Below are 19,858 nucleotides of genomic sequence, written 5' to 3'. Positions count from 1 at the left end.
ATTCTGATTTTTAATCCATTCTGCTATTCTCTTCTGATTTGTGAGTGAGTTCATCCCATTAACATTTTGGGGGGGTGCAATGTGGGTTAAGTGACTTGCCCAGGGTCACACAATTAGGAAGTGTCAAGTGTCTGAGGCTATATTTGAACTCAGGTCTTCCTGAATTCAGAACCAGTGCTTTATCCACTGGGCCACCTAGCTTCCCCCATCCCATTAGCATTTACAGTTATGATTGCTAAGTATTTTTCTCCCTCCTATTCTCTTATAATCATCCTTTCCTTTTTTACCCTGTCCCCTCTTTAAGAGTTTATTTTTCTTCTGACCATTTCCTCTCTAAATTTACCTTCCCTCTTATTCCCCCTTTGCCCTTTCTCTTTACCCCTTTTTACTCCTACTTCCCTGTTGGAGATGAGTTTCTGCACCCAGCTGTGTATGTGTGTTTATTCTTCCCTCCTTCAAATAGTTCAGATGAGAGTGAGTTTCAAGTGTTGTTCACTCCTCCCTCAAGTACATAAATTCTTCCTTGTGCACTCTGTGAAATAATTCCCCCAATTTCTCTCCCTTTCCCTTTTCCTTAGTAGACTTCTCCTCCCTACCCCTTCCATTCTAATTCTTAAATCATTCAAACATAGTAGAATCACACCTAGGCCTTTGTCTGTTTAGAATCCCTCCAAGACTCCTGGTGATGATAGGTTTTTGAGGAGTTGCATGCATCATTTCTCCATATGAAAATGTAAACAGTTTAAATTTATTTAGTCCCTTACAGTTTCTCAGTCATGTTTGTCTTTCTGTTCCTTTCTTGAATCCTGTGTTTGAATGTCAAATTTTTATTCAGTTTTGGTCTTTTCATCAGGAATGCTTAAAAGTCTTCTATTTAATGAAATACCATTTTTTCCCCTGTAAGATTAGTCTTAGTTTTGCTGAGTAGGTAATTCTTGGTTGTAATCCTAAATCCTTTATGTTCTGGAATATCACATTCCAGGCCTGAGAGCTGCAGAATCTTGTGTAATACCAACAGTGGTTCCTGAATTAATTCTTTCTGGTTCCTTGCATCATTTTCTCTTTGACTTCTGGATATTGGCTATATTATTCCTGGGAGCTTTTATTTTGTGATTTCTTTGAGGAAGTGAGTAGTGGATTCTTTAAATTTCTACTTTCTTCTTTGGTTCTAAAATATCTGGGCAGTTTTTCTTTATAATTTTTTGAAATGTGATGTCTATGCTCATTTTTGTTCATGGATTTTGTGCAGTACAGTGATTCTTTTTTTTTTTTTTTTAAGTGAGGCAATTGGGGTTAAGTGACTTGCCCAGGGTCACACAGCTAGTAAGTGTTAAGTGTCTGAGGCCGGATTTGAACTCAGGTACTCCTGACTCCAGGGCCGGTGCTTTATCCACTGTGCCACCTAGCCGCCCCTCAGTACAGTGATTCTTAAATTATTTCTCCTTGATCTGTTTTCCAGGTCAGTTATTTTTCTTACGATATATTTCATATTCTTCTATTTTTCAGTCTTTTGACTTTGTTTTATTATTTACTGATGTTTCAAGGAGTCATTAGCTTCTCTTTGGACAGTTCTCATTTTCTTTAGTAAGACTTTGTGCCTTTTTTTAACCAAACTATTTTCTTTTCATATCTTTCTTTCATAGCTCTGATCTGATTTTTAAAATCGTTTTTAGCTCCTCCTCTAACTTTTCTAGTAATTCTTATTTGCTTATTCCAATCTGCACTTTTATTTGAGGCTTTGATTATAGATGTTTTTAAAACATTGTCATCTTCTGTGTTTGAGTCTTGAGCTTCCCTGTTACCATACTAATGCTTTATGGTTGGGCTCTTTTTTGTATGCTTATTCTTCCATTCTACTTCTTGACATTATACTTTCTTAGTGGTGGTCTCTACTCATTTGGGATGGAGTATAGGGGCAGGGGATTGCAGTGTAGCAAAATGATCTAAGTCTTGCTGCTTTCACAGCTCAATCTGTGGGCCTCTAAATTTTGAATGCTTCAAAAGTGGTATGATATACAAAAAGATCTGTTCACCGCCTTCTTTTTCTGAGCTCTGCAAGTTGGATCTGTTGGTTTGGTTTTGGTTGAATTTTAGTAAACTACTTCTGGACTTTGTGACAATTAGTGTTCTATGAAGTTATACAAGTTCATAGTGACTGGGCTGCTTGTTCTCCCTTGGTCTCTTGCCCTGATTATTCCACTGTAGACTTATGGGCTGGGTTCAAGATTAGAACTGCTCTGCATCTGGCCTCAGAACCACATAGCTAACTAAGTTTCTGGGATTTTATTCCTTTCTCACTATTCAGCTAGACCCCATGCTCACTTACTATTGTTCTTCTCTGCCCTGGATGTGTGACCCAGAAATGGGTGATGGGTAACAGAGACACTAGATGGCACCTGTTCCTACAGCCAGTTCTAGTTCAGGGTTCCTGAGATGTCTTTCTGCCCCTGGGCTTTCTGCCCTGGTGCTCAGTCTTAGCTCCTTTTCTTTCCCTGGACCCTGGGATGTTCTTATCACTTCTGCTGCTTCTGTGCTGTACTCCTCACCAGCCCTAACTCAGTGTCTACAGACATCTCTGTCATCCTAAGGTGCCTTGGGCTAGAAAAATGACTCATTGTGACTTTTTCTTGGATTTGCCCATCAGAATTTGGTCTGGTGCATCTTCTAGGTGGTTGTGGAGGAAGTCTGCTGAGTGAACTTGGCAAAAATGCTTCCTCTCATTTTGCCATCTTGACTGCCTCCCTGTGACTTCTCTCTCAAAAGCAGAAGCCAGAATAGGCTCTCACTTCTCCCAAATTCTTGACAGCTGTAATCCCCTCAAAGGCACAGAACCTCAAACAATCACTTTCTATTAATGAGAAATGTCTTAGATAAATAGACTTAAGCACCTGTTTACAGGTCTATATTTCAAAGAGATGAAAGAGAGAGGAAAAAGACACATATTTACAAAAATATTTATAGAAGGTCTGCTTATGATTGGAAAGAATGAGAAATAGAGGGGGTACCCATCAATTGGAGAATGTGATGGAATGCTATTGTGTTATAAGAAATGATGAAGAGGATAGTTTCAGTGAATCCTGGGAAGACTTATGAAGAATGAGTGAACGGCACTAGGAGAATGATTTATACGGTAACATCATTGTGAAAACAAACATTTTAAAATTCCTTAGAACACTAATCATAACTAACCGTGATCTCAAAGGAATCATCATGAAATATGTTCCCAACCTCCTAACAGAAAGTTGAAGGACTGAGTTCAGATGAAGATTTTTGTTTGTTTGTTTCGCAGGGCAATGAGGGTTAAGTGACTTGCTCAGCGTCACACAGCTAGTTGTGTCTGAGGCTGGATTTGAACTCAGGTCCTCCTGAATCCAAGGCCAGTGCTTTATCCACTGCGCTACCTAGCTACCCCTGAAGATTTTTTTTTTTTTAACATAGCCAATGGTGGAATTTGTTTTACTTGACTGTGCATGCTTGTAACGCATTAATTCTTTCTCACTGAGGGAAGGGAATTTGGAAGAGAGAAAAGACATTTTCATTGATTGAAAAAAAAATTGAAAAAAAAAAAGAGGATTGGCTACTGCTGACCACTCAGCAGATTTCAAAGGGAGAAATAACTTCTGTTCTTGATTCCTTTTTCCTTTCTCCTGAAAGTATTGTATGGAAGTCCCTCTTTCTTTTTCTTTCTTTTTTTTTTTTTTTTTTTTTTTTTTGGGGGGCAATGGGGGTTAAGTGACTTGCCCAGGATCACACAGCTAGTAAGGGTCAAGTGTTTAAAGTCGAATTTGAACTCAGGTCCTCCTGATTCCAGAGCCGGTGCTCTATCCACTGCACCACCTAGCTGTCCCTTGGAAGTCCCTCTTTGGTGCTTACTATGAGGAAAGGTAGGGGCCCCACTGCTTCCCAACCCACAGTGATGACGGCTACTCACAAAGGGCACCAGGCACACATTCTGACTTTAAAAGCCTTATCCTGGACTTCATTTTCCTTGGCCGCCTCTTCTGCTTGTGTTTCTTTCTATGAGCATAGTTATCAAAGAACAATTCTAAGATTTATGGTTCCAGCATTGGAGACAACATCCTAAGTTAAAGAGCTCCTAGACTCTTCGTTTGGAGCCAACAAGAATCAGGTGGGATTTTCTGAAAGCATGCCCTTCTTGTAGAAGATAACTACAGATAAGGGAATGAGCCCAAGTCATCCCCTAACTGATCAGAAGATAGGAACTTTGAAGGAGCTGTCTGACAGTATAGAGTCAAGGTGAAAGTGAAATGGTTGATCCCACAGAATGTTTGATGTTTGGGGTTTTAAGCATCAGCCACCCAGTAGAACATGATAGGAGTTATGCGTTACTGTTTCGTATTTTCAGTTTTTGACAGTGCATACTTATGAGTCCTATGTGTTTTAAGTCCAGCAGTTGTGTGATAGGTGCTTCCCACCTTTGATGGATAATGCCACTCTTTCCCAGCCCTGCACCTCAGGAGTGACTTCCTCTCTAACCTCAACTCACTCAATTGATCACAGGAAAGAAACAATCAAAAAAGGAAACCGATACTTTGAATATCATCAACTCCCCTTCATCCCTGACTTCCCCCAATGAAAACTGTTAACTTTGCGTAGGGGAACCCAGATGCATGTTGTGGTTTTTTGTTTGTTTGTTTTGGTTTTGTTTTTTCACTGCTCTGGCAATATATAAAAATTTGAATCAGTTCTTCCCTTTTGTTTTCTTTGAACTGGCAAGGCAAGAAATGCCAATGCCCTCCTTCCCATTATTAAAAAAAATATCTCTCCTTTTTCCTCTATACTTCACAGATGGTGCCTTGCCTGGAATTCTCTGCCCCTTCATCTCTGACTTGTAGTTTCTCTTCTCAAGTACCACCTCTGCAGGAAGATTTTCCTGCCACCCTCTGGCTGCTAGCTAATTAGCCTTTTCATTTTCAGATGACCCACATAATATTCTGCATATATGTTGTATATTCCTAGCTATTTCCATGTTGTCTTCTCCATCAGAATATCTGATGCTTGAGAAGAAGAGCTGGTTTTTGCCTTGTGGGTTTTTTTTTCATAAGTGTAAGTATCTAAGAAATGCTGCTGATTGACTGACTTGACTAAGTGCTTTTTTTTTGATTTGTTAGACCTTAAGACAGATTTACGTTCTTCTTCCATTTTTTCCTGCGTTATTCAAAGTGTTGGTTGAATAGAAACAAATGTCAATTCCAATAAATTCACTTTTAAATGCATTTTAAACTTTTCTTTGGATATTGTTCTTTACAGCAATTGGAGAACTGGAAGATATAGATTGGTACAATCCTCAAGGAGAGAAGATAGTTTCTACACAGAGAGTAGTGGTACAAAAAGAAGGTGCTAGGTCCCGACTAACTATTTATAATGCAAATATAGAGGATGCTGGAATATACCGGTGTCAAGGAACAGATACTAAGGGACAGACTCAAGAAGCTACAGTTGTTTTGGTGATTTACCGTAAGTCATTTTCAAATAAACTTTAATTTATTTTTAATGTAATACTTTAAAAACCATTTCAGTGAAGATATTTAGATAATCCCCCATAGAATGCAGTTTTTAAAATAATGGTATTATAGTAGCAAAGGAAATATATTTGAGTTTGATTCTTTTGGTGAAATGGAATGAATTGAAAATGCTTTAATTCTTTCAGACCACTATGTAATATTAGCAATAATGAACATGGTAATTTTTTGGTGCATAGTATTAGCAGGGAAAATCAGAGGGATTAAGATCTTTTAGAGAAAGATCACTATCAAAGGAATTTTGTAGTGGGTAATGGCAATAAAATCTTTCTTTAAAAAAGCTCAAGCTTATAGGCTTAGAACCATGGGAAAATTTAGACAGGTTGACATTCTATTGAACCTTTCACAAGAAGATATATAATATTTTCATCTTTGGGGGGAATTAATTTTTATCAAGAAAGAAAATGCATTTCACACAAAATAATATATTATATCTGACTCCTTATGAAGTTTTTACTTAAAAAACAGAACTCATATATCTCAAAGTGGACAGATGGTAATTATATGTGGAAGAAGGATTGGCTTTGGAGTCAGAAGACCCCAGATCAGATATTAGCTTTACCTATAAGACCTTAGGCAAGTTCCTCCATATATGTGACCACAGTTTCTTCATTTACAGAATGATGGGGTGGACTAAGTGATCTAATATTTCATCTAGCTCTAAAACTTGTGATGCTATGAAAAAGAATGACAGATTTTGCGGGACAAATTTAAATAAGAAATCTACTTTTGCATTAATTTATATGGACTTGGATAGGAAAATAAGAAATACTACATTTTATTCTTTTGTGTTTTTTCCCCTAATTACAGAAAAACTCACTTTCAAAGAAGTGGCATCTCCTCAAGAATTTAAACAAGGAGAGGATGCAGAAGTGGTTTGCCAAGTTAGCAGCTCACCTGCACCCATTGTTAGCTGGTTGTATCATAATGAGGAAGTCACTACACACTCCAACAGTTAGTATCTTGGTAACTTGCTAAGTTTTAAGTTATAATTATAATACAATTAAAAGGCATTTATTTTTCTCTTGCTTTTCTCCAACAGTAAAGCCTCTTGCCATTGAAATATATAATTAATCCCAAGTAAAATGAAAATATACTCTGACATGAATAACAGTTCTCTTTTTTAAAAAATTTTTGCAAGGCAGTGGGGGTTAAGTGACTTGCCCAGGGTCACACAGCTAGTAAGTGTCAAGTGTCTGAGGCTGGACTTGAACTCAGGTACTCCTGAATCCAGAGCCAGTGCTTTATCCACTGTGCCACCTAGCTGCCCCAACAGTTCTCTTTTAAAGAACTAGCACAGTGTTTGAAGTCAGAAGATCTGATTTTAAATCTAAGCTCTGCCACTTACCACGTGTTTGATTCTGGAAACTTTAATGAACTCTGTTTCTTCATTTGTAAAATGTGGATAATAATATTTGTATTACCCACCTCATAGATTTTTGTGAGGACCAGATAAGTAAATCACTTTGAAAGTGGTAAAGTATTTGGAAGAAAAAAGACACTTTACTCACTGAGGCACAAGTCTGCCAGATATTAATTAATTAATTGGTTAGTGGATTATTATGTATTGTTTAGTTTATTAATTAAACTATTCTAGTATTTATCTGATCTACTCTGTAAAAGAATCCAAAAGGTCAGAAATCCATTTTGCTTTTGTACATCTCTCTCTCTTCAACCTATATTTGTGCTATAATATATAGTATTCCCAAAGAATAGACAAAATTTTACAGTAATAACAAGGTTCAAGTAATAGTTTGATTCATCAACCAGAAAAATAGTCACTTAAAATAAAACGTTGGTGCATCCTAAAGAGCAGTTTTCCTAAGCCATTCATTTCTCTCATCACCAACTTCTTTTAAGGATTCTCCTTTCTACCTGACCAAAAGTAAACTTCAGATACTTCTATGAACTGAATTTGTCAAAAACATCTTCCTTCTCTTAATGATCATTATCCTAACCCATTCATGGCTTATGTCCCCTCCCCACCCCAATCCCTTCTGGTTACTGCTCTGTTGTTTTTTTCTGAGAGAATAGTTTCCCCCACTCCTCCCACAACCCTACCCCTGTACTTTTTAAATCATCTCCACACAGAAAATGGTTATGCCTTCAATAAAAGGAAGAAAGGGATTTCCTAGAAGTTTTATTTTGTACTCATAAGGTTTTCTCATTCTGGTAAGTTTGGAAAGAATTTCAGACTGGAAAATATTTATTTATTAATATTTCTAAAAGGGGATAGGTTAATATTTCTAAAAGTGGGATTAATATTAATTAACATTTCTAAAAGTGAGCTTCTACATGCACACTATATAAGCTTTATTTTTGTTCTATGTGTAACTGATTTCTAGAACCTTAACATATTAGCCTAAAGTATTGAAATATTACTATCTGTAATTGTTTATGAATACACGATTAGATTGTTTTATTTCAGTTCTGTCATTTTTATTATATTTTCTTTCTAGTCTTGAACCATTTTAAATACTTTCCCTCCTCCCTTCCCATGAAATATGGATATATAAATATTGATAAACAAATATGCAAGGAGTGCTATTCTGTGGAATAATACTGAATTGAGAACAGTCTTAACATATCTATGTAAAACCAAACTACAGTTCCATTTGTATTTTTGTGTCAAATCTTATCTTTGTTTTCGAAGTAATATCAGGTTTTCCTGACTCCAAGTCCTTGACTCCATCTACTGCCCCACTTAGCTGCCCAAGAATTTCAGTAAGTTTGTTACTGTTGTTATATGTGTATTTTTAAGAAATAAATAATACTCTACATACCATCTATTGGTTTTTAAAAAACAATGAATATAGGGGCAGCTAGATGGTGCAGTGGATAAAGCATGGTCCCTGGATTCAGGAGGACCTGAGTTCAAATTTGAACTCAGACATTTGACACTTAATAACTATGTGACCTTGGGCAAGTCACTTAACTTTCACTGCCCCACAAAAACAAAACAAAATGAATAGGCAAAAAAATTACAAGACGCAGTACTGGACTTGTAGTCAGGAGGCATGTACCTGTGTGGGTGTGTGTGTGAAAAATATTTAATACCTTCAAGCTCTGATTTCCTCATCTGTAAAATGAATATAGCATAAGATAACATAACTTGTTATTTAATATTACTTATTACAGGATTATGGGTAAAATACTTTGTAAATGTTAAGTATTTCAATACTTCAGTCCTTTTAACATAGCAATGTTCTTACCTCTCTGTGTGTGTATCTGCATCGGAATCTCTGTGTGTGTGTGTGTGTGTGTTTCTCTATCTGTGTGTACTTGTTCAAACGGTGCAGATCATAAATTACCCTGACCTCAGCCTTTACACAGGCTGTCCTGCATTTCTGGAGTGCCCTCCCTGCTCACCTCTATCTCCTAGAATCCTTAGCTCCCTTCAAAGCTCATCTCAAGGACACCCTCCTGTATGTGAGGCTTTTTATGAGCCTTGCCTCTACCCAACTTCTCTTGTTTCCCTCCTTCACTGACTGTGGACTCACCTGGACCAGGTTCATGTCCAAGGAGAGGCTGACCTCAAAATGAGAGGATCAGACTTTCCTGCCATTCTCTGCATTATAATCTCTGTGTCTGTGTCTGTGTCCGTTTCTTTGTCTCTGTTTCTGTCTCTGTCTGTCTCTGTCTCTCTGTCTCTCTGTCTCTCTCTCTCTCTCTCTCTCTCTCACACACACACACACACACACACACACACACACACACACACACCCCTTCTGAGGAATAGCTTATAAACTTTTAAGTATGGCTCTTATCTAGGATTGCCCCTGAAGAGAATGACATGGTCCCTTCTAGAAAGATACAAAGATACAAATTAGGAATGAGTATAGAATATCTATTTCCTCAACCACAAAAATAATGTTTAAAACACAAAAAAAGATTAATTACCCTGCTTTTTGACAAATACTTAAAACATTATAAACCAGTGGTGTCAAACTCCGATAGAAATTGGGCATAAATCCATACATAAGGATCCCTGCAGGGCACCCAGTTCATCTGTGCATAATAAGGAATCTTGCAGGCCACATATTTGTGGAAAATGGACAGAGATCCACTTATGAAGAAGCAGTCTGTCAGATAAAATGTTAAGAAAGGACATGTACTGTTCTGAGAAACAGAAACTGTCCTTCAAATGAATCTTCTGAAAAGACCTATTTGCAGAGAGCAATGAATGAGGTAATGATGGCTGCAGAGCATTATGGTCTATCAGCTTGTTTTTAATGTGACTTCTTTTAGAGTTTTGAGGTTTATAATTGACAGAATTATAAAATTATAATTGCTATTTGATGACTATAAGGGGATTATATAAGGAGTGTCAAGTTCATACATGACAGAAAAGAATTTTTTCTTTTTAGTTTTATTTTATAAGAAATCACCAGGAAGCATTGCTTTGAAGCGTTAGAGGCAGTTAAAAAGTCAGCAGGAAAGCAGTTAAGAAGCCAGTTTTGTCTGTCCCCCCCCCCAAAAAAATCCTACATAGCTACGCTCTAGGCTATGAAGAAGTTTAGTGAAGAGAGAGAAAAAGTTTTCCATCTGAGAAAACTGACAGACCCTTCTGTAGCTTTGCTGGGAAAGTGCTAATTGGAAGAATGACAATTGCTTTGCTGATTGGCTGGAGAAAGGCAGCAGCAGTTGGAAACTCATTGGCTGAGATTTGAATCTTGCTGTTGTGCAAGAGAAGGGAAACCTCTCAGCTACACATTTGTCCAATCCTTGCCTTGATGGTTTGAGAAAGATCATTTGAATGGGGAAAGTAGGTTTTACATCTTTTTTACTGTGAGCTGTGTCTTGCTGTGAGAAGAAATGTGGAGTTGAATGGAAAAGGCAACCGTTTGCAAATCTGAATAGCTTGGCACACATCCTTGTTGAAGGTCAGTGAAAAGGGGTGCGCCATTGTTCTAAGGATAGAAGAACAGCTTTGCCAAACATGATGGCAGAGAGGACTAGACAGGACCAGACATAGAGGAGAGAAGTGGTTCTATATAATATAAAGTGGTCCTGAAGTAACCAAGGAGATCAAGGGCTTCCTGTTGTTATATATTTGGTTTTAAGAAATCCAGCCATACTTTACATGATGTCATTAATTGGTTTTTAGAAAAACAGTGAGTGGAAAAAATTTATGGGGCAGCTAGGTGGCACAATGGATAGAACACTCGCCCTGGAGTCAGGAATTCAAATCCAGCCTCAGACACTTGACACTTACTATCTAGGTGACCCTGGGGAAGTCACTTAAACCTGATTACTTTGCAAAAAATAAGAAATTTTAAAATTACAAGGTGTGGTACTGAACTTGTAGTCAAGATACATGCATCTCCCCAGAGCTGTGAGTTGCAACATGTGGGTTTCCTAAATCATTTCTCCTTGCTGGATTTCTTAAAGTGTGTGTCCATCCTTCTCCATGAATACTGAATTCAGTGGTAAGAGGGGGTTTAGGTAGGGTTAGGGGTGAACTGTGATGTTTTGGTTATTTGTGTAACTTTTGAGTAACTGTAGTGTTTGGTCTCCTGCAGTCATGGCTAGATATTATGTTGGTCATAGTTCTTAAGTAGTTAAAAGTTCTTTGGTTTTAAAATATATTGTTATCATATAAATTGTCCTAGTTTTCTTCATTTCATTCCAAATCAGTTTATACGAGTCTTCTCAGGATTCAATGAAACTGTCTTTTTTGTCATTTCTTATAATACAATAGTATTTCCCTCACATTCATATACCATAATGTGCTCAGCCATTCCCTAAGTTTATAGGCACCCCTGTAGTTTCTATTTCTTTGCCACTAGAGAACAAGGACTGTCTCTTGCTTTTCTTTGTGACCTCAGCATTTAGCACAGTGCCTGACACAGAATAGCTACTTAATAAGTTCTTGTAGAATAACTAACCAAAAAAACTAGCTTTAAATGTTTTATACACATGAGCCCTTTTCCTCTTTCTTTGATCCCTCTGGGGTGTAGGCCTAGTAATAATATTGCTGGGTCACAACATTTATTCATTTGGGGGGCACAGTTACAAAACACATTCCAGAATGGCTAGACTAATTCATGACTTCATCAACAGTACATGAGTATTCTTGTCTTTCCACAGCCCCTCCAACAATGAACATTTCCCATTTTTGTTATTATCTTTGTCAATCCAGCGGGTATAAAGTGGAATTTCTGAGCTGCTTTAATTATATTTCTCTTATTATTAGTGATTTGGGGTTTTTTCTTATTGTTGTTTACTTGGATTCCTTCCTCTGAAAACTGCCCATTTTTATCTTTTGATAATTTATCAATTGCAGAATGGTTCTTATTTTTTATATAAAAATAAGATCTTTATCATAGAAACTTGTTATAAGGTTTTCCCCCCACATTAACTATTTGCCTTCAAATTATAGCTACATGATAAAAAACTTCTAAATTTTATGTGATAAAAACTGTTGATTTTATTTTCTGTGAGCCTCTTTCCCACATTTGATATGGGACTTTTCATCCCTATCCATAGATCTGAAATGTAATTTTTCCCAAGCTCCTCTGATTTGTTTATGATATGACTACAGTTATCCCTTCCACATCATGGTGGGGTTGTGTGTGACACTGCCCTTGATCTGGAAAATCTGCAGAAAATGTTTGGCCCTCCCTTCGTGCCAGAGAAGAAGTCTGTTTTTTTTTCTTTGGGGGGGTGTTTATAAGTACCTTATTGTAAAATTTAGTTTAAATATTTTTCTGTGTTGTCACCTGGCCTCCCTGAAAATTCCCATTTAATTTCTTATGCCAACCTACAATATAGCAAAACCATGATGGGGAAAGTTGCAGTGCGAATGGGATAAGTATGTGTGTGTGTTTTTTGTATATATACACATGCATACATATATGCATGTGTGTACATGTATGGGTATATAAACAGTATTTAATGTCATATACCAAGATTAGCTCTAAATGAATGGTTTTAAAACATAATAAAATAGCCATTTAGAGCTAATCTTGGTGTATGTTTTAATATATGTATATGCATGTTAATACACACACGTAAACATATCCATTTAGAACTAATCTTGGTATATGGCATGAAATAATCTAAATCAGATTTGTTCCAGACTGCTTTCTACAGGATACAGGACTTTATGTGAGGTGAATCCCACCATCTGCTCTGGAGGCCTAAATCTCTAGAAGAATTGTAGCCTATTTATAAAGAGCACAAATAGCAGAGGAACTCAGGCAAACCTGATTTTGAATGTGCCATTTCCATTTGGAAGCCTCCTTTGCCATACTTATCTTGTTAGAAGAACCATCTTGTGTCACCGACCCCATATCATAGTGGGCAACTCTGAACAAAGGGTAATGTCACCTGGTCGGTAGCAAATAGGGTCCGGTAACATGTAACTGTTTTCAAAAGTAGGATAATGAGTGATGACTGTGAAGAACTGCTCACTCCAAAAACCTAAAAGTCACTTATTCTGGCCACCCCTTTGCTGCCTTCCACTTAGCCTGGTTTTTATGAATAGATACCTTCAGAAAGGACCCTTAGCAAGGATGGGTGCCAAGCTATTCAGATATGCAAACTGTTGCTTTGTCCATTCAGTTCCACGTTTCTTCTCACAGCAAGACACAGCTCACTGTAAAAAGGTCATAAGGGGCCAAGAGGAGAGACTGCTGGACATCCTCCTTTGTATCTTCTGGGGTTGTGACCTGTGCTTGGCCCCTTGGAAGAGGCAAACTTGTGGGTTGTTGTTCAGTCATTTTCAGTTGTATCCAACTTTTCTTGACTCCTTTTGGGGTTTCTTAGCAAAGATACTGGAATGGTTTGCCATGTCCTTCTCCAGCTCATTTTACAGATGAGGAAACTGAGGCAAATAAGGCTAAATGACTTGCCCAGGATCACACAGCTTGTAAGTGTCTGAGACCAAATTTGAAATCAGGTCTTCCTGACTCCAGGCCTGGTGTTCTATCCATTTCACCACCTAGTTGCCCAAGAATTGTGGATAATGGACTATAAATGGGGACCATTAGGATGCCCAGGTGGGGAAATACCTGAATAGTACAAAAGTCTCTGAGCTTCCTTCTTATATCCTGGGAAAGCAAATCACCACAACTGAAGATACATTGAAAAACTCCAAAAATATGTGCAGTGTTTAACATCTATTGTTCTCCTGAATCCATGAAGGGGTGGGTTGAGGTTGTTCTCATGTCTTTTCATTCAAGTCCTGGTTGATCTTTATAATTTTGTTACATTCAGGTTTTTTTGTGGTTTTTTTGTTTTTTTAAGTGAGGCAATTGGGGTTAAGTGACTTGCCCAGGGTCACACAGCTAGTAAATGTCAAGTGTCTGAGGCCAGATTTGAACTCAGGTCCTCCTGACTCCAGGGCCCGTGCTCTATCCACTGCGCCACCTAGCTGCCCCCTACATTCAGTTTTAATTGTTTTCAGTTTATAGTTTTTTTTCCACTTACATTTTTGTAGTTACTTTGTGATTTTTTGGCTCTTGCTTCACTCTGCATGAGTCCACATAGCTCCATGCTTTTCTATTTATCAAAAACATCATTTCTTGTAACACAGTACTTACCATTGCTTTCACCGTAATTTATTGTGTCCCTATTCCCACTGACTCTCTTATGATCATACCTCATCCCCACTTCTCATTTCTTTCACTTTGGGGTTTTGCTTAGTAGTATGTTTTTTTCTTCTGATTTAATCTAGTTATATAATTCTTCCCCCCTCTTTTCCCTTCCAGTGAGTCGATTAGATTTCCCTTCTTTAGATTCCCCCTTTCTTCCCTTTCAACTAATCTTGTCCATTAATTTTTCATTTTTGTACCCTTTTCTGAAAAGGATTTTTTCATTCTCTCCATTACCCATTCTCTCTACTTTAGACCCCTATTCTCTGATTCATGACCTCTCTAGTTATCTAGTTTTTTTGTATTTCTCATGCAATCAAAATTTTCAAGGTATCCTTTTTGTTCTTTCCCCCGAAAGCAGTTTCTACCACTGCTTTGTAGAACTTGCCCTGTGGCTTTCCCTTTTCCATTATGTCTCACTCCCAGAACATCAGTTATTATTATAAGTATAAGTGAGGGGACTGTCTCGTGGTAAGTCCTTCCACCATCACATCCCTTATACAGCTTGCCAATGATCTGTACTCTTTCTTGATGACTTTTCTTCTCCCCCCCCCAACATTTGCCTCAGAATCTCTTCCCTAGTTCTATGTCCTCCTGGTGCCCGAAAGAATTCCAAATATACTGCCCCCTGCCCCTGCCACCCCTTCAGTGGAAGGATGAGTGAATTTTTCAAGAACCAAACCCTCCATTCCACACCAAGTGACAGTTCCCTATCTCTCCTCATGAACCAACTCTATTCACCCATAGGAATGTTCATCAGTGCAGCCTCCTCCCACCCACCAGAGCAAAAGCCTCCCTCTTTTTCCCATCCTTTTCAGTTCTTCCATCTTCTTCCTCACCCACTCCCCAGTAACTTTTTCTTTTACTGAGACCATAGACATCACTTCCCCCTCCCAGCTATTTCTCGATTTGGCCCAGGAACATCACATATTCCTCTCTCTCTTCCTTTGGTCTCTTCCACTCCACCCTCCCCCTTCATGTACCCTCCCATGTTGTAGTTCCACAAAAAAAAACATTAATTTGTGTGTAGGCAATGTCTTGCCCCAGGCCTAACCCCTTATCGTTAAATCCACCAGATTTTTGCATTCACTCCTGTCTCCTTCTATATATTTGGAAAGAATGTCTCCCTGCTGTTCCTTTGTTACTGTTATTGTTACTGTCCTTGGGTAATACATTCATTCACCCTTTCTGTATTTCTTTGGTGTAGTTGGTGAGGTTTTCCTTTGCAGATTCCAATTTTTCCATTCTGCCCATTATTTTTGCTATGAAATTCTACTCTCATAAGTTATTCTCAAGCCAGGAGGCTGCCAATTTCCAGCATGTTCCAGCATGTCTTCTGAATTTTGCTAAGTTTCTGAGCCTATTCAGTGGCAAAATTGTAGACTCTCCCCTAGTTTGAGCTATTTTGGTTTTGTTTGGTTGTTTCAATTGTGTCTGACTCTTCATGACCCCATTTGAGGTTTTCTTGTCAAAAAGACTGAAATGAAGTGGTTTGCCATTTTCTTCTCCAGCTCATTTTACAAATGAGGAACAGTTAAGTAATTTACCCAGAATCACACAGCTAGTAAGTGTCTGAAGCTGGATTTGAACTCAGGAAGATGAGTCTTGCTGATTCCAGACCCAGCACTCTACCAACTGCACACCTAACTGCCCACAATTTCAGCTCTAGACAGGTTTGAAATAATAGAATTGTAGGCTCATCCTTAGACTCAACTTCTTGCACTATTGCAGGTGAGTCTGGGAAACCTAAAACACCGAAATCAAAGTCAGAGCCTCAGAGAGGCTTGTTTCTTTTCATGATCCACAACTAGTACAGAGCCTCAGGTCGGGTCTCTTGCTCTGGTGCACATCAACCAGCTTCTTTATGACCCAGATTCTGGTTCAGTGACACATTTGCAGGTTGGCTCCTGGTTCTGCTACTTGTTTTATACTATCACAAGGAACACAGCCTCTTCCTGATCTGAATGTTAAACTATGGCTGAGTAAACCTTCTTTTGTAAACTGTTAGCTAGTATTATTTTCTTCAAATTTTGGGCTACTAGGGAACTAACATGAGTCAGTCCCAGCCCCTCTGAAATTACTATCTCTATATCACAAGGAACACAGCCTCTTCCTGATCTGAATGTTAAACTATGGCTGAGTAAACCTTCTTTTGTAAACTGTTAGCTAGTTCAAAGCCAGCTTCAAATTTGAAATAGTTTTAGTAATGTGGTAAAATTCCCTGATGGGAGACTAAAAGGAAGTGAGGACTAGTGATTTTGACCTTGAAGGTAGATGATGATGGTAGTGTTATAGGACTGACTGAGCCCAGTGGAGCCCAGCCTGGCTACTTAAGCTGAAATTCTCCAACAAGAATTGATTCAGATATTTCTCATAAATAATGTGGAGATGAGAGTAGGCATATGGGTCGTTCAATATTAATATCTTCTCTACCACCATTTTTATGGTAATAATATCCATGATTTTCCCCATCATGTGGAATATTCACCCCTTTTGAATATCTTGAAAATTGAATTTATCCCTTTGTACCATTAACATTACAATGCCTACACAAGGAACCCCATGTGTTTATCAGTTTTTCTTCCCATTCTGGTTCTCTTTAGTACCATTTATACTTACTTACATAGCACATTGTGAATGTATTTTATGGTTCTACCCACAATTGATGGATAATAGCTTTATAAAAATCTTGAGAGAGCTTTTTCACTTTTCACATCTTTATTGTCCTCTTTTCAGATTCATCCATAAATATTCTTAGGATGATCCAGGTTCTCAATAAGATATATTTAAACTCATTTTTCTTACCTTGTCTTTTCATTTTTTTTTATGAGACTCGTAATCTTCCCCCAACTTCCTCCTTAAGATTTTATAAATTAGCTTGTATTCTGAACTGGTTTTGCCCTTGGACAACCATTTCTCTCCGCTAGACAAACATATTAAATACTTCCTAGCAGTGTTGATATCTAGAATCTTTTAATTTCTTTGTTATGGTGATTACTTTGTCAGTTAAGCATCTGTGGGAAATGATGATATTTTATGTCAATCATTACCTTTAACCATTCCCATTCTTCAGCATCAGTAGCTTATTTAAGCAGCATGGTAGGTTGAATATATTTGATTTGATTTCATGTTGTATATATTTGTTTCTTATTCTTACGCTTCTGATTAGATGCTGATTTTCATCTTTGCTCTAATAGCCCTGTGGTTTGAGTATACACAGAGTTGATTCAAATATTTCTTCAATTTCAGTTACCAGTTGGTGCCTTTCTTTTAATGCATGTAGTTAGTTTCATGCTTTTGTGATATTCCTTGAGCGCTCATCATGTGTAATTATTCTTGGCTTTATTTTTGAAAAATAAGAGAAATACCAATTTGAACAACAGTGAAATTTCATCTTATGCCCTTGCACATTGGCATATGTGGCAAAACATGAAAATTGCCTCTGTCCAGGGAGGCTGACATGACCACAACAATTCTGGAAATTCATTCATCCGTTCTGTAGAATGGTTAGGAATTATGTTAGAGTGACTGAAATGTTTTTGAAGTTTGACTTAGAGAGCCTGCTGCTAAGCATATACATTTATATATTAAGAACAGAAATAAAAGTCCCACACCTACTAAAATATTTATAGCATCTTTTTTGTGGTAATAAATAGCTAGAAACAGTGTGTATGCCCATCAATTAAAGAATGGGTAAACAAATTGAGGTATATGAATATAATGGAACATTACTGCACTGACCTTCTGGCTATTATGGGAGAAGGTTGTAAGAGGAGTGGAAGAAGAGGGAAGACTTGTGGTGAATAAGGACAAGATAATTGTGTAGATTAGGAGAGTTTTGGATTAGTGAAGAACAGAGAATGTATAGAGGGGAAATATCTAGGATAAAATTGAGAATAATATAAAGAAAAATCTCTACGTCCAAATACTGGTCCAGATTTAAAATTTTGATTTTTTCTAATTCTGGGTCCTATGATATCAGATGAAAGGGAAGGAGCAGGATTGAGGAAGATTAGGGACATTATATAATGGACAATGAGGAGATTTTGAAATTTTAGGCTTAGTATAAGGAAAATTTTCTTTACAATAAGAGCCATCCAAAAGTGGAATTGGCTACTTGGAGAGAGAAGGTCAACTCCCTGTTTTTGGAAATCTTCAAACAAAGTCTAGATCCCTTGTCTGTTATATCGTGGTGGGAATTCCTTTGGGGGCTGGACTAGACTAGATGGCCACGGAGGTCCCTTCAATTTTCAAAATTCTGTGATTCTTAGAAATGACAGATCTAAAAAATTCAGGGAAACGAGGGGAAATTTGCATCAACTGATTCTGTTTGAAATAAGGGTAACCATGGTAACAATATAACACAGTGACAATAGCAATAGTAGTGGAAAGAACAATAAAACCAAATAACTTTGTAATGATAATGGCCTGACTTAGCCTCAAAGAAGAGATGAGAAAATGCAACTCCCTTCACTGGAAAGTTCAAGGATTGTGTTATATAATCTTGTATATGCCATCATTGTTGGTGTGTTATTTGTTTTTTGTTGAACTTTTAAAACAGTTTTTAGATTGTTACAAAGGGAAACTGAGTAGAGGAGTTGGAAGATACATTATTTTTTTTTGTGGGGGGCAGTGGAGGTTAAGTGACTTGCCCAGGGTCACACAGCTAGTAAGTGTCAAGTGTCTGAGGCTGGATTTGAACTCAGGTACTCCTGAATCCAGGGCCGGTGCTTTATCCACTGCGCCACCTAGCTGCACCGGAAGATACATTTTTAAATGTGATAAAGGGTGTCACATGACAACAAGGTGGAGGATGTGACATTTTCTTCTTTTCTCACTTAACTATCAAAAACATCTTAAAAGAGGAGTTATATGCCAGAAGTATAATAATTTCAGCTGGCTCCACAAGCCAAAAAAAATCAAGAAGCCTGAAAAGATAGCAGTATCATAAATTAACAACAAACAATGCTTATCCTTAATGTGTTCACTCTTCAACACTCTTCCCCCTCTGACAGCCCCCACACTCTGGCAAGGCTTAGAACCTGACTCATAGCTTATGCTCTGAGAGCAACTCAGCAACTCCCCTTTTGCTGTTGTAGTTCCTGCCACCCACCATTCTGTGACAACATGCATCAGACCTCATCTCTGCTCAGATACTTGTGGAGGAGGGGAAGGCATAAGAAAGATCATTCTCTGCCTGGGGAGGCCGAGCCCTGCTAGAGAACGAAATTACGGAGGGGATTGAATTAGGATGCTAGCATGCCTGTCTCATTACATCAGCCCTGAAGGAAAAGGAGAGGTATCCTGTTGAGGCTAGTCTGTCACCTTAGAAGTCACTTGAAGCAGGAAATAAGGTAGGTGAAAAATGAATTTCCTAATGTGAGAGGAGGTTAAGATAGTTCTGAGGTACAGCTCCCAGGGTTACACTGCCATCAAAAGAGAAAAAGTTAGAAAGGGAGCAGTAAGGGAGCTTAAGTAAAAAATAAAGTAAATAAGTAAAAAACAGTAAAATCACCAAAGAACTCAGGGAGAAGAAAACTAAACCCAGGGCACAAGCAGATGAATCAACAGGGAGATATTCAAACAGAAAGGAAGTTGGCTACCAAGACATATAAAAGAATATCTAATAAATATCTAAATAAATCTTGCAAGAGAAAGGAGATTGAATTAACATGGTGAAACAGAGCCCTGTGGATTCTTTTTTTAAAAAAACTAACA

At 37.8% G+C, this 19,858-nt stretch overlaps 1 protein-coding gene across 3 annotated transcripts in view; it reads left to right on the top strand.

Moving 5' to 3' along the window:
* NCAM2 (neural cell adhesion molecule 2) overlaps positions 1–19,858 on the top strand; it is a 269,560-nt gene that overhangs the window by 54,988 nt on the left and 194,714 nt on the right. Inside the window, exons 3-4 of one of the 3 annotated variants that reach the window (XM_043993010.1) lie at positions 5,272–5,478; positions 6,354–6,497. The exons of 1 other annotated variant lie outside the window; for it this stretch is intronic. In XM_043993010.1, coding sequence (XP_043848945.1) covers positions 5,272–5,478; positions 6,354–6,497 — 351 coding nt within the window. Of the gene's footprint in view, positions 1–5,271; positions 5,479–6,353; positions 6,498–19,285; positions 19,495–19,858 lie in introns of those variants that run through there. One more of the 3 variants, XM_043993012.1, reaches the window with a different exon arrangement.

The sequence above is a fragment of the Dromiciops gliroides genome, chromosome 3 (assembly GCF_019393635.1).
Source record: "Dromiciops gliroides isolate mDroGli1 chromosome 3, mDroGli1.pri, whole genome shotgun sequence".
NCBI classification, from domain to species: Eukaryota; Metazoa; Chordata; class Mammalia; order Microbiotheria; family Microbiotheriidae; genus Dromiciops; species Dromiciops gliroides.
This window is presented reverse-complemented; position numbering and strand designations above follow the sequence as displayed.